Source organism: Phaethon aethereus, assembly GCF_964289735.1.
Source record: "Phaethon aethereus genome assembly, chromosome: 5".
NCBI classification, from domain to species: domain Eukaryota; kingdom Metazoa; phylum Chordata; class Aves; order Phaethontiformes; family Phaethontidae; genus Phaethon; species Phaethon aethereus.
This window is the reverse complement of record NC_138579.1, coordinates 39000597-39016155: the sequence shown is the minus strand read 5'-3', so window position 1 is coordinate 39016155 and position 15559 is coordinate 39000597. Positions and strand designations below refer to the sequence as shown.

Sequence of the window (15559 nt, the reverse complement as noted above, 5' to 3'; positions counted from 1 at the left end):
CTTTCTCTCATGGCTGCATGTCATTTCCCTTTGTGCCTCCATAGCGCTACCATGTCCTTGCAGAATAAGCCATGGAGGAAAAAAGGGGATATGTTAGGCCTTTACTCTGGATTTAAATCCTACCTTCACGCCAAGCTGCCAAACCTGGTTCCCACTTGGGCTTATTGGTCAGGTCCTCCCTTTTCTCGTGGTTCTTATGAGTTAAGGAAAAAATTGAGCGGTGGCAGAATCAAATTACTTAGCATGTTTCTTTCTCAGATGATGAAAAGTCTCAATTGAAGCATAGCAGCTGCTTGTATTTAGCTTGTTGCAGACCTGCTGGGAAAAATCCCCTATTGCTGTAGGACATCCCATGGATCAAAGCCAAGTGTAGTCCCCAGCACAGGTCAAGGACTCCAGAGGCTGCAGTTTTGAGGGCTTCCAAGCTTCTTGTTGTGCACCCCAGAAAGCTGGGTGCTCTGTCTGGAAGCCTGTGTATCATGTAGATACCATTGTGGGCAGCACCAGGGATGGCCTCAAGACGAACTTGCGGGTCATGCAGACAGCAGGGAGTTGTGTAGGATTTTTGTCCTTTTAGCAAAGATAATGAGTGTTTTGCAGAAATGTCACCCAAGACCTAGGAGGGCTTACAGGTTAGTAAGATAGTTTGTTCTTTTATAAGCCTTAACAACTTTTTATCTTATCCATGTTGTGTTTTCATCACACTTTTTTCCTCTGCTCTGGACCTGTGTATGAGTCCTGCCTATGCCTCATGTTGCCACTGTTGTTGTGGAGACACTCTGCTTCTGTGGTATTTCTAGGTTTGTATTTAGTGACCACGGAAAATGAGGGAGGTTTATTATCTCCATCTTACAGATGGAAATACATGGTTTCTCCAGGGAAACTCATGACAGAGCCAGGAAATGAGCCCATGATGCAGTTCTGGATGAGCATTCCTCCTCTGGGAGAGTCGTGGGGCTGCAGGGCTGAGCCCTGCCTGTTCTTAGCCCACAAGGTCAGAGCAGTGTTGGCATGCTGTCCCCAGTTTTGGCCTTTCAGGCATGCTCTTGGGGACATCTCCAAGACATGTGCCCATCCTATGGTTCACTTGGTCTGTGTCAGATAGGCAGAATACCTCAGCCACTGCAGGTGCTTACCTTTGCCTTACCGAGGCCTTTACCTCAACGTACTGCTTTAACTTTATGGAGACTTTTGGAACAATTTGAAACTAGTGTCCAGGGACATTGCAGATGCTTCTTCACCGCATTTGGTATTTAAGAGCAAAATACAAGAGGTGAATGGCTCAATGATATTGCTATTCAGCATGCAAAACTTTTCTTCAGTTTTCTCAGCTTTTCCCACAGGAGCAACCTGAGGGTGTTGCTGGCCCTGAGTACTGTTTATGTAGCACAAATGCATATCTAAGGTCATTTTGTGCCCTGACAAAAAAGACTGATGCATCTGGTGTCTGATACAGTAGTCCATATCTATATGGGACCGTTTTCAAACTGGAATTTGGACCTGGAGCCAGAGGTCTTACTGCCTTAAGGCAGCTCCTGACGTCATTTGGGTCTCAGACAGTTATTTGGATCCTTCTGGGAGTCTAGAGCAAGTGTAAAACCTATCTTCCCTGCTCTATTCCTTTTTTTTTTTTTTTCCCCCCCTGGTTCTCCCTGGTACTAGTTTGCCTTTTTCTCTCCTTCCACTGGATTTTTCTTATTTGTTCTCTGCTCCTGAATCAGCTGTGATTGTACCCTCACAGCACTTAGAAATCATTTGCAGGTACAATGGTGTGTGACCAAAGATCTCCAGGGCCCTGTTATTCAGTATGGATTCATAGCAGTTACCCTTTCCAGAAACAGGCTCTGATGTGCCATTTTGTGACAGAAGCCAGGATTTATGTCAGTCTGAACGATGATCCTGGCCTCCCCTGCCAAATGTTGCTGGCTCTCCTTTGTCCTGGTGCCTATGCAGCTACATGATGAACTTATATGGGTTTCTTTATACTACCAAAGGTAGCATGATGGCATGGAAGTTTGGACCAAGGTTAGCTTTGATGTTTATACAGAGCACTTGGGCCTATGCTGTGATGCCAGCTCAGGCCATGTAAGTGTGATCTCAGCATGTGTTCCTCCACACCAGCGCCTGCCTGTGCACCCAGACCTAGCCCAGGCCACTCTGGCTGTCGCCAGGAAACATAACCTGCTGCAGGGGCTTCTGCCCAGTCCATCCAGGTGCTTGGTGTACAGTAAATTACACATCAGCTATAAAAATGGACTTTGAACAGCAGAACAGTAACTCTGTCCATGGAAGGGATTATAAACCATCCTGGATCATGAACTTAAAGCTTACTTTCAGACCTTAAGAAGACATCATGCAGCAGTAAAGTAGAAGATAAAAGCCAATGAAGCAGTCATAACATTGCACCAAGAAAATAAGCTGTAAATGCCTCAGTCAGGTTGGACTGATCTAGGAAGTTTTCCAGGTATCTTTTCTCCCAGAGGAGAAAACCACCACCATCGGGCAGCAGTGTGGTGGTACTGGGTAGGGCAGCGCATTCCTCACCTTGAGGTGACTTGCTCCATCTCTGGGTATCTGCTAGGATCTTGTGTGAAGGGTCTGCAGTCCAGCTGTAGTTCTCTGTATACATCAGATAAATGACATTGGCCATCAGTGTCCTGGTTTTATTTATTATTTTTTTTATTGTGATTAAAAAACAAGCTCCAGACAGAATCCCAAGGAGACTCTCAGGTCAGCTTAAGCCATGTGCAACCTTGTGTTTAATCAGAGTTAAAGCCAGCAAAAATGTTTTCATGGCATTTATCTCGCATTTCTTCAAATAAAGATCCCTCTCTGCTCTTCACAAGCCAAGCTCTGCAGACATGTCCCAGTGAATGAGAACCAGAATTGAAGAGGACTTCCTACACACTGCATGAGCACAGGACATATTCATGTCCACATTAAATGGAGGGTGAACTAAGCAAACAGAATAAGCAATGAGGGTTAAGAGCTGCTTTTTACAACCGTCTTTGACTGTTAACAGTTCAAGATGATTCTAAACATCATTGTTTAGCCAGAGTCCGTAGGATCAAAGCAGTCATGGCATACAACAGATCTGTGTAAATGTGGATCAAGGAAGGCTCTAGCCTGGTGCAGCTTCCAAATGTTTTTTTATCTGCTTTTAAATCTCATTGTCATCTGACACCTCAGGAGCCTTCTTTTGCTGTAATAGATTCCATACTGGTGTCAAATGCTCCTGGGATTTAACAGATTGAATAGGTCAAGTATGTGACCCTAAAACTGTTTTATTTGCACCTTTAATCTGCATAGAAAGTTGCTGCTTTCTTAGATGGATGTGGCTAAGTTCAGCATAAAGATAACTTTGGATGAATTGATCCCTGTTCTCATCTGTGCAAGTGAAAGGAGAAATAAAGCATAGAGTTTTCAACAATTGCAAATGTCCCATCTGAGCAAAACACCTACTGAAGCACCAGGCTGAGCAAGCATACATTTGACAGTGGAAAGAGGGGGAAGATAAGGTCTCTTCAGGTCAATGAGTGAAACATAGCATTGTATTTGTCCATATCTCCTGCCCGCTCATAATTAGGGAGCTGAGATGTACACCCCCATAATCAATGCCAGCCATCTGTCACAAATCTGGCTGGACCGCCATTAGCAACATGCTTTCTGAAGACAGGGGCACGGATGCTCGTCCTGCTTTATTTGGCTTTTGTTAAGACAAACAAAGTGCAGAGCAACCTTTATTTTATGTCACCATTGGTGCTCTGTGTCTCCAGTTCCCAGATCATAACGTGATCCTGCCAGTTGTTCATCCCCTGCAACTCCTTCTCTCCATGGGGTGACCAGAGGCCATGCTCTCATGGGCAACTCAGAAGTAGCTAGGGCAGATAACAGTTTCTGTAGCATCGATTCTGCTTCTAGCTGCCCAGGCCTGGGTAGAAAAGTAAGCTTAATCATTTTTGTGTTTTTCAAAATGAGTTCATGCATTTAAAAAAGGTGGTGGCATTTTAAAAACCACATCTATGTAGCCAGCCAGTCTTGCTCTTAAGGACTGAATATTTGTCAGGCCCTTAACTGGCTGTCAAACAAATGGATGAGAGTACTGTAGGTTTTGCATATTTTGTTCGTGGTATTTGGTACAATAATGGGAGCTGGGTGGAAGCATATTCACTGGTGCAAAAAATTTCCCTCCAGTGGACGCAGATGCCTCATCAGCTTTAGCCAACAACTGATTCAGCCCCAGGTTGAATGTAAATCACATTAATAACATGTACTTGCTGCTGCTGTTCAGACAACAGCTGCTGGTGGTGGAGGAAGTGCAGATAACACTTGCAGATGTCCTGCCTAGGAAGAGCACTTGGAAAGCACAGTCAGGCAGAAGATACTGTCTGATTATTAGCCTTTTAATGTGTGGACTGCTCTCACATTACTGAGCCTTACTTATACCAGCGGGGAACAAACACAGTATCTTTAATTAAGCATTGGATTGTTCTAACTTTGTAGTGTTATGTTCAACTTTTTAATAATTCCTGTGGAGTTTCTTTCTCTTCATCACCAGGAAGCAGAAGGCTTCATGCAAATCTGTTTGGCAACCATGTTTTTCATTTTTGTTTCTTGGCCATATTCCACTATACTAGAAAGAGACTCGCAGCAGCTGAAGGGCACTGAAGGGATCCTAAAGGAAAAGGAGGTTGGCATTGGGGAATGCAGGGGTGGAAAACTGAGTGAGTGAGGGCCGAAGAGCATTCTGGCCTTTCTGATCAGGCTAACTGACTTTGTAGCCAGTGCCAGGAGAAGTTTTTTAGCTCTAGAAATGAAAAATGCTTGCCCACTTTCTAACAGGTACTAACAGTTTTGTCAACTCTATTTAAAATAAAAAAAAGAAGAAAAGGACTGGGGATGGTGAGGTTGGTTAAATCTGCATCCCCGGATGGATCACTCGCTAATCTCAATTACATCAGTATCTGCTTGGTGGTTGATGGGTTTTCTCTGTGTCAAGAAAAGGTGAAATGACATGTAGAGATCAAGTGGTGGAAATATTCTGGGCTTCTTCCAGAGCAGCTTTGCTTTGGTGCACTGCTAAGGAGGAATCAGACATGGGAGCAGGGAGCACACATCTTCCTTTTTAAATGAGTAATGCTATAAAGAGGGCTGGGGGAGAAGAGATGTGCTTTCCACCTTAACTCCACCAACTAACTTTATAAAACTGGAATTTGAGAATGTGACCAGAGCATAGTGCTGAGTTCTACTGCTACATTAGCAACTTAACGCCATCTGGTTTTATGTAAGTATCTTGACCTTTATTTCCAATTAAAATCCATGGAACAGTAATATTAATTACCTGTTTCAGCTCACTGATTGATTTATTAGTATTCATAAAGCATTTTCACATTAAAGTATTGCCATCACATTTTAATCTAGTCCATTAAAATAAAGAGCTCAATTTAGTTTCACATCTTAAATATACCCTAGGGTCCTCTTGCCAACTGCTGTGGTTTTTACAAGCATGGGTGTTTTTGCTTTTTGAAAATCCCCACAAAGATCTATCCCATGAACAAAACAAACAAGCTGAAAACACGGATGCTTTCTTTTATATTTTACCTGTAGTATCTCAGGTATTTGTAACAATAGTAAGGATTTTCCTTTAAGTTGATTGTGGTGCTTTATTGGAGGGGTCAAGAATGCGAAAACTGCAGAACTGAATGTACTTGCCATCACGTGACATTTTCTTATATCAGCCTAGCGGACCCCAAAATACCTGTAAAAAATTAATTTGTGAGAAAATTGTCAACAGGCAAACATAGTTTTCTTATGCCAGCAACAATAACTGCAGTTCTTTGGTACTGCAGTGAAAAGTTGTTGGCTGTTTAATTCTGGGCAAACTGATGTCCCACCAAGATACCAGTGTGTGTACTCTTAAGCGCAAAAAGGAGTGGACAGAGGGGTTTGCTGCAGAACAAGGTGGCGTGTCTTGGTTTCTATCTTTCAAATCTGTAAATCCCTAATGCAGATGTATGTCAAAGCACAGCAGAGATTATCCTTCTAATTTACACTGGAAGTTGCATCACATGTATGACTAAATCAAAAGCTTTCAGGAATTTGGACCATATGGACACGGTTTCTGAAACTGTGTGTTTGGGTTGCGTGCTACTTGTCTGTTGGTTTTGAATACACTGAGGTTCACATTTTGAAAATTTTTCATAAGGGGGAAAACTTTTTTTAATGGCTTAAAAGGAAATTTTCAAATGTTGTTACTTTTGTGACAGGATCCAGACAGGTAGTAGTTGCCTATACTGCAAATTTCTACTTGCCCCAGAGCATGATGTGTTCCTGCTGGGCAGCTTCATGGAAGCAGTGACACAGAGGTGTCTACAGTAGTACAAAAATGGTTTCTGGCAGCCTTGTTAGGACTTGAGTTACTCTACCTCCAATCAGTAGGTTAATTTTAATCCTTTTCTTACTGAAAATATTCTTGTAACTTGTCAGTTGTTTGTGAAAGATCCTTTTGCCATGCAGGAACCTGCCAGAGAATGAGTAGGAGAAGGCAGCTCGGCTAGTTTCACTATCCAAAAAAGTGAAGACGCTAAATTTTATGATGTGTATATATAGTCTGTGCGGAATTTTTGTAGATGCTGAGGATCAGCACTTGAGACCCAGCTGCTTGCCCTTTGGACTGTTTGGTGCTAATCTACACATGGTGGAAGCCCCTTTCTGGGCCAGCATCCCCACAGCACCTCCCCCCAGAACCTTGATCCCCCATCCTAAACAAATCATGCCTCACACACGCAAGCAGTTGCTTTCTAAACCCTCCGAGTTGTTGACTCTTGGTGATTTATATTGCGGAGTTCAATGAGCAGTAAAGTACAATCTGCTTAACATCTTAGTTTATGTTATGGTGGGCTCAGTCTGGTCAGCATGAGTCTTTGCTTCCTCTTCAAGCAGGATGCATGTACCTTGAGGAATGCTCTGTTGTGTCTTTTGGCAATTCCAGGACTGAAAGAAGTCCTCTACAGGCAGTCTGGTGTATTTAGGTTTGTTTGAAATTAAAATGTTGATGTTTCTTGATTTTCTTCATGGTATCTTGTTCACATGACAAAACCAGCTGTCAGAGCTCAGCTGCACTGGGAAGTCTCACTGGTTCTTCTGGTATAATTACACTGGGGCGGTTATATAGGTGAGTTGGAGTAGACATATCAGAGTAAGAGAGGAAGGCTTTTCTTTTTCCCAGTTTGGCTTATGTGGATTCTAAGTGATAGGAATTAAAGGACCCTATGGGGAATTACACTGGTCTAAATTGGTCCTTACTCCGGGTCTTTTGGATCATCAGTGTCTGTTTTACGCTCAGTATTATAATGCCAGACAACCAGTGTGATTACTGGGTGCTGCTGGGCAAGACTGTGCTGTACCAGCAGAGCATCTGGGGAGGCAGGGAATAACAGTTTTCAGCTGGAATTCCAGTTCTGTCATCTGCAGAAGGGAATGCTCCCCAGTGCTCCTGTTTTACTAGGATTTGCACTTGCAACTTGATGCCTTCTGTTTTTTCTCTTTCTACCTTTTTTCCCATAGAAATCGTGGATGGCAATGTTAAAATGACTCTTGGAATGATCTGGACCATCATCCTTCGTTTTGCCATTCAGGATATCTCAGTTGAAGGTAAATCTTAGTCCTTTCCAGTGTTCAACAGTGAACAACTGGGGTAACTAAATGGCTTTGCCACTTAAAAGGCTCAGAACGTGCGCTTAGGTAAGTCACTGGAAGACCCTAGGGCGCTACCCTTCCCAAGCTGGCCAGGTTCAGGTATTCTGAGAAGAGTTGTTCACATCCTCTTCTTGTATGAGATTTTAAGACCGGCTCAAAAGGATGTCTAAGCCTGAAAGCCAACTTTGGTGTTGGAACCCATTGCGTTTCTTGCAGGCTGGTTCAGGGACTAGCACTGAAAATGGACTTTTCTCTTACAAGTCCTACAAAACACTTCTCTCTCATCCCAAAAAGCCAACCTCATTTAGAAAATAACAGTAACAAAGCTATCCCAGTAGACTCTTCCAAACAAAGAGTTTTCTGACAAGTAAAATTAAAGCACAATTCAGTGCTGTCTCTACCAAAGAGTAGTTGGTCATGTTTTTCTAGCATATGCTCCAGAGACTCCTGCTTGTTAAGAAAATTAGTTAATTGGTGTGTTTTCTTTCTTTCTCTAGAGACATCTGCTAAAGAAGGACTTTTGTTATGGTGTCAGAGGAAGACAGCCCCCTACAAAAATGTAAACATCCAGAACTTCCATATCAGGTGAGTTACAGGCTTACAGACTTACCTTTTCCAGATAGGTGGTAGTTGCCTATGCTGCAAATGTCTACTTGCCCCGGAGCATGACGTGTTGCTGCTGGGCAGCTTTATGGCAGATGTTTCAGTGAAGATTCTGCATAATAGTGTTTTTTCCAGCACATACTGGAGAGCTGTATGAACCATATAAATGTAAAGTGCTTCTTTAAGAGCTTAAGTGCTGCCCACACTAGCCGGTACTATAGTGGAGCTAGCTATGGGCATCTGCCTTTTCCCTAAGGAATGCACTTGTTCCTCCTTTAGGGCTTGTATCTACACCTTTTTCAAGCCTGAGGTCTACACCTGTCCATGCATGCTCCACAGAACATGTACAGAGAAGTGGCAAAAAGGAGTTGGCAATGCAAAGGGCAAGTTCTAATCACAGTGGATTTTTGTAGGAATTGAAAGGAGTCTTTATTGCAGTGTCACACAGGTACAAGACGTGCCTCCTTCCCAGTGCTTACAGAAGCACTGTTAGCTAGAAACTAAACCAGAATTAGTCATCCTGCTGTCTTGGTGCCTTCCCTCATGCTCATGCCCATCACTGTCTCTCCCACTGGCTGAGCACTGTTCATTGTGCTCTCTTCTGTCTCTCTTATAGTTGGAAGGACGGCCTTGGTTTCTGCGCATTAATTCATAGACACCGTCCAGAGCTCATCGACTACGGGAAGCTACGAAAGGTACAACTCAATTTGTTTGTCAGACCAAATGATTGGCTCCTTGGAAGTAAAGAGGGAGAAGAATTAGCTTGATAAGCATAATTGGAGAACTTCAACACAGGCTGGCAGTTGCAGGATTGGGGGGAAGGAAGGCAGGATGAATCAGTACATTCAGCCTTCTTAGTGAAGCGTGAACTTAATGAGCTTCCTGCTTGACTTTCCCTGCTTTATATGAGACACACGTGCCCTAATCCCAGCTGATGAGCAGAAGCTGGCAAATTTAGTAACATCAAATGTGAGACTAGTTCTGTGCTAATGTCATAGACTAGCAAGTCAAATCAGACTTAACGTTTCTGTGGAGAGTTGGATAGAAACCAGTTACCTGGTGTTCAAGTACAAAAGCTCATTGAGGGGTCTGTGTGCCCGCACTGGACGCTTGTCACATGCTTCCAGTTTAGCACTGAGCCATCTGCAGTACTGGGCTGCTTCTAGCATGTACGTATCAGGTGCCAGAAAAGGATTTGCCACAACGCTCAATTTTACTTTAAAAATTGCCACTAGTAACATGATCTCTGGCTGCTCCAAAGTTTGCTTCCTATGTGTTTTGGAGACAAGATTGCTAAGTGGATGATGAGAGTAAGTGTTCAGTGGTTTGTGCTGCCAGCAGTATCTTGACCCAGCAGGGCCATGGAAGACCAAACTGGGTTCTCATCCTACTGGCATTCCTGCAGTCTGCTGAGATCTGGTTTCACTATATCTGGGCACATGTGGAGTGAAATGTCACCAAGAGCATAATTCATATGTTATTACTGGGGCTAATACACAAAAAGTTTGACCATCTGATGTCATGGGATGGATGTTATAAAGTGCGTATGTGATCAATGCTAGCTAGGGAAATAAACATAGAAGCCCATCACTAATAGACCTGGACTGTTGGATCCCTGTGCAAATAGGCAATAGTAAATGAGTTAATCAAATTAGCTGCATCCTTGAGGCAATGCCAGATCTGTTTTTCAGTAACCTTTTAGATCTTTACTGTCTTGCAGAGCAAGATCAGATTTAGTGTCTGGAGTCAGCACATGATGAATAAACAGTGGGGAGAGCCTGTACCTGTTTACGTAAACAGCGGCAATAAAAAAAAGGAATTATTAGAGCTACATTTTCAGTGCCTGATCTTGGGAAAATAAAAGACAAACCCAGCCAGGTAAATGCTACAGTGCTCTCTATTACCAACAAAGCCCTGAGCCAAACGAAAGCGAAATGAGAGTGAGGGAAAGTTAGTATTTGGTCATATTGCCTGGAGGCTTTTTAAGGTGAAAGAGAGGGTGATTGTCCTAGCCAAAATCAATGTAGATGGGAAGGGATTTGTCCTCCTTGGAGTAAAGTTAAAGGGAACCAGCACCTTTTGTTGCCCACTTGCCTTTGATCACATCATTAATCAGGTTCCCTCTGCCCTCCTGAAGTCTTCTGACTTCTCCGTATCATTTTTATTATTGTTCTGCCTTGATTACTCTAAAGGCATGAGATTAAATGTATGTTTGAGAACTCTACCACAGCTGAAATCTTGAGCAAATAGCTGTGAAGAACTTAGCTCAGAGCCTAGCCTTTAGCTCTGGCAGTTGACGTGTGCTGAAGGGAAGTTGCCTTTTTTTATGCTAGATCTTTGAAACCAGTCTGTAGAACATATAAACATGGCACCTTCCTAAACACAGTATTTGCCTGGACTATTTCTGGCACTTGTTTCCCCCTTTATCTCTTGGTTTCTATTCAGTGCAGGTCTGACTGCTGTTGTTCAGCTCACTGTCGATAAGGTCTTGAGATTCAGCTCATGGCCTGCATGTGAGGGATATGCAGAAGATGAGGGTTCCCTTCCTCCTTTTACCCCCAACTGTAGCTCAACCATGAGCCACATCTAAGATCTTTTTATCAAGTATAATAGTTGACTGATGGCTTAGACACTCCCTCATATGCCGCAACCCATATAGAAATGTGGTCTGTGTACTGCCATGTTGGATGCATGTATTACAGATATTCCCGAAAACATAAGTTGTACCAACTGGGTTTCTTTCTTAGTGTCTTCAACTCTGGCAGACATAGTAAGTGCTTGCTCTCTCTCAGTTTTCCTCCCCCTCCATCTCCTTTCCTGATTGCTAGTTAATAGAAGATTTTTTTTTTTATGTCACACTGCAATAATTGCCATGGCAACTTTGTGTGCTACAAGGACTTGGAAATAGCTGGAGGAGGAGAGAAGGCTGCCTGTGTGAGTTAGGGTTGTGGTGAAAGAGGACGAGCCATGGTAGTCTTCAGTCAGCAAAAGCAGAGAATGTGCCAGGTGTGCATCTGTTTAGGGCAGGTTTGCTATCTCTACTGTTAAAACAATGTAATTCCTCCGTGGTAAAACTATAGCTTTCCTTGCAGTTGGCCCAGTTAGAGCATGACAAGTCACTGCTCTTCTTCATGCCTCTGCCATTTCTGTGTTCATGTAAGCAGAGGGGGAACAGAGGCACCTCTGCAGAACCTTATCTGGGTCAGTGCTCTTCTGGGGTGTGTGTTTCAGGTGCAGAAAGAATCAGGGGACAGGTGACTTGGCTTTTGTTTGCTTTGCTGCCTTTGGGTCCCTAAAGCTGTGGTGCTGCAGTGCTGTACTGGGAGGCTTGGAGCTGCCAGGCCAGTCTTTACTACTCTATCCCTTTTCATGGGAGTCAACTGAAACAGGTGATTTGAAATAACAATTAGCTGGTGTACAATAGGATGGAACTTGAAAGCAGTGGAGTTTGGAGGAATTTCATAGGGCTCAGGACCCTGTTGTAATCTTGGACAAGCCCCCAGGGAAACCCTATCTCTTGCACAAAGAAGCATCGCCTTTGTGATGAGCAGCTCCACTGTCCATGAGGGGTAAACCTTTTCCCGCAGGGAACAGGGCCTTGCTTATGTTTAGCACTCTGCTCATTTCGGAGCTAGTGTTGGACTTGGGTAGCTTGCTTTCAGTAGCGCTATCTTTAGCTATGTTCCCCAAGAGACGATGTGATCACACATCTTTCTTACATATGAAGTAGAAGTCTGCTGGCTTCATCTAGGTGAGTCTCCAGTTTCCCACATATTAAGAGTTCCAGCCCTTCCTTTGGGAGTGCCCAAGCCGAGTAAGTTTTCCCATCAGGAAACCTCTCCCAACTTCCAGCTTAAAATTTCTTTTTAAGTTTTGGCAACATTGCTGCTGGTGGTGTTACTTGCAAACTGATAGGAAAGCTGTCTGCAGTGAGTTTGCTCCTCCCTTTCCTCCAGGAGAGGCTGACAGATCTTCAGGCAGCTCATTCAGATGCATCTGTGCTAAGGAAGGGTCTGTGTTAATACTAAACACTCTGTCAGGGCATTAGCAATGCCATGTTGGTAATGGTCAGCATAAATTGAAATTTGGTACACAGTGGTGACATTTCCCCAGAAGTAGAAAATGGCACATGGGCTAGGGGAAGACTGGCAAGGGAGATGCTACTTGGCATTTCTGGATGCTCCTGCACTTGAGTGAAAGACAGGCTGTTATTTTTCCTTCCTAAATGGAGCTAAGGCCCTGTCCACACATAGCAAACAAGGTATGTTATATGCCAGCTAGTCTCACCTTCTCAAATAAGGGTTTTGGTTATGAGTTTGGTTCACAGAGGTTTCTCCACAGCAGGCACAGGAGACAAGTAGCCTGAAGTTGAAATGACACCAGCCTCTAATTCCATGGCAGAGAGTGGTTTCTTGTGGCTGAAGGATAGTAAAAATGCCCTGCCTGCACCACTGCTAAACTCTGAAGAGGTGGATATAGATATATCTGATGTAATCACCACTGAAAAAGTGTCATATATAGGGATAAAGTACTGTTTGACACTTGAGATAGAGGCCTGTTACCATGTGTGACAGCTGCTGGTTTCATCACTGTGCACAGGCAACATTTCCTCATTTAATATTGACTTTTCCCAGTGGACTAAATACACATCACTGGTTGTGTATGTTTTGATGGCCTCTGTGTGTGATTTACTTTGGTAGGTGAAACTAGTGCTGTCTACTGGAGACATTCACCCAAAGGAATATGATGCTAATATGGGGTCCCAGCCTAATACATGCATTAATTCCTATGGAAATGCTGCAGGAAACTGCTTTTCAGAGTAGCTCAGTTGCCTAGTTTCATGAAGATGGTAATCTGAGGGCTACATAATGACTAGTGCCATAAAGGAGCTTTTCTGCATGCCCATCCTCTGTCGGCCCAAGCCTGCCTAGCTTCATGTTCCATGCTGGGTGGGTTCAAAGGAAACTGCCCCTTGATTAGAGTACAGGCACAGCTTAATCTTTCAAGTCAATGCCATAAGCAAAGGCACACGTTCTCAAATAGAAAAGAAACAGAACATGGATGCCACTTTAGAAAGAAGGTGAAATAATTACACTCCTTATTTCCTGATTTTTAAGGTGATTCTCAGTGTTAGTGGCACAAATGACAATATTGAGAGTACCACCCCATCCTTCCTCTGTCCTGAAAGACTCTTAGCAAACATGGTGACTAAACACTAGCAGTTTATGCACAACCCTTCCTCCAGCAGAAGCCACCTGTCTCAACAGTAGAAACTGATGGTGCAAATGTCATTTGTCATCCACGAAATTGATCCTTCAGAATAACTAAGTATCATGGATATACAGGAATATAGGAATCAGGCCTGTATGAGGGTCTCGGACACCTTGGCAGGTGTCTTGTTGCTGATCATTATGTTTGAATGCTGGAAAGAATTTGCAGAGGTCTTTCATTTCCAGTGACGTCTGGGTTTTATATTCTCTCATGTGGCTCTTTAAAATCTAGTTACCTTTGTGGTATGACTCATGATGTGATAAGTCACATTTAACTTTGTTTAGTATTTGATTACTGTGTATTGATGTCTCTATCTGAAGTGCATCCTGCCACAGCAGAAGGTTTCTATATAGAGGAATAGAAATGTACTAAGGAAATGACAAGTCTTGTGCAGTGCCTAGGAGGAAAAGCAATACTCAGGCAAAATGGGTACTTTTATATATATTTATTTTGTAGAGATTTGTTAAAACATTTCTCTTCCTCCCACCCAACTGGTGTTCAACAAACTAGCTAAGGACAGCACCCGTTGCAGATGTTGTTACTATTTTAGTATTGCTTAGATGTTCTAACAGATACACTGCTCTGTGGTTCTTTAAAATGGAAGTTGCAAACCTAATATAAGCATGAGATGTAAATGTGAGATACGGCCGTTTACTATCAGTATGATGTGAAGCTAATTTTACTTTAAACTAGGTTCAAGACAAAATGTATTATTCCTTCTTGTTGCAAGTGCATAGATTATATGTTAATTATCATATCATGAGTCTCCAGGCTCTGCTTTCAAAAGGAAGCTAATTATTTCATCCTGCTACATGAGGATTCACACAAAATTTTGGCTAGACCAGCGCAGTTACCTGAACCAAACCAAGCACAATAGCTCTGTTTTGAGAGAAATGCTGTGTACCTTGTTACAAGTTGATGTTGATGCTCTGGCTCTGTTTCTTTCCCAGGATGATCCTCTCACTAATCTAAACACAGCTTTTGATGTGGCTGAGAAATATCTGGATATTCCCAAGATGCTGGATGCAGAAGGTAAAGTAGAACCCAGTGGCTTTTAACTTGCTTTTTCTCAATAAATTTCCCACTTCTTCCAGGTGGACTTGTATTGTACAAGAATTCAGTAACCTCTGAATGCTCCTTCCATCACCACATACTAAATGTATAGGGAAGAAGTTACAGTGGAATAATGAATCGCATGTTCTGCTTCCCTTTTTCTCCTGTGCCTCTCAGTCTTCTGAGTCTGGCATGGAGATCTTGACCAGAGGTTGACACACTAGGTGGAGATGAGTAACACCTGGCTATGTCCACTGCTGACTGTGAAATTCCCTTTCACAAATTGGGCTTAATACCGAATTAATGTATGGTGTAGCACTGTGTTCCTTTTGCTCCAGAATTTTTTCTGGGCTCTTTCTGACATCGCTGGCAATCTGCCTTTTGGGGGCGTGATATTAGTATTATACACTGCTGCTCCTTGACTACTCAGAAGTGTTGGGCATGAAGATCCCTCACTGATTGGGTCTGGAGACCAAGGCAGAGACCCGTGTTGTTCAGAGGTGCTTTTGCTACTGACTGTGACTGCTTCCCTGGGGCCACTGGGGCAGCAAGGATTACTTTTCAGAGCCTTGTCAGGACCAGATTGGCAACAGATTTTGCAGACTGTAACTCTGGAGTTCAAACAACAGCCTGAAATAGTTCACTGGTTGTTGGCCGCTTGCCTGAAGCCAGCTGTTTTCAATGGCAGAAGCTGTATTTCAGGCTTGGTTTGGACAGGAGAAGCAGTTAAAGGCTTTTGTTAAATAAGGGAGTGAGAGGAACAATGGGGAAAGAAGGGGATAGGACAGCTGAACCTGCTGAACCTGTATTTGGGTGTTCATATTCTTAGGTAGTATTTCCCATCCCCAAGGATGAGTCTTGCTTTCCCTGCATTCATCATGCTGAGGTCACAAGAAATCATGAGGTTTCTGGAGTAGGTTCAAGTGCTTCCTGC

General features: G+C 43.2%; 1 protein-coding gene across 10 annotated transcripts in view; it reads left to right on the top strand.

The window, feature by feature from the left end:
• The window catches only part of ACTN1 (actinin alpha 1), a gene marked incomplete at its 3' end in the record, with an annotated part of 90933 nt that overhangs the window by 50156 nt on the left and 25218 nt on the right, over positions 1 to 15559 (top strand). For all 10 annotated transcript variants that reach the window (XM_082001016.1, XM_082001015.1, XM_082001012.1 and 7 more), the window contains exons 4-7: positions 7567 to 7653; positions 8196 to 8283; positions 8918 to 8996; positions 14523 to 14604. In XM_082001016.1, the coding sequence (XP_081857142.1) occupies positions 7567 to 7653; positions 8196 to 8283; positions 8918 to 8996; positions 14523 to 14604 (336 nt within the window). The remainder of the gene's footprint in view (positions 1 to 7566; positions 7654 to 8195; positions 8284 to 8917; positions 8997 to 14522; positions 14605 to 15559) is intronic.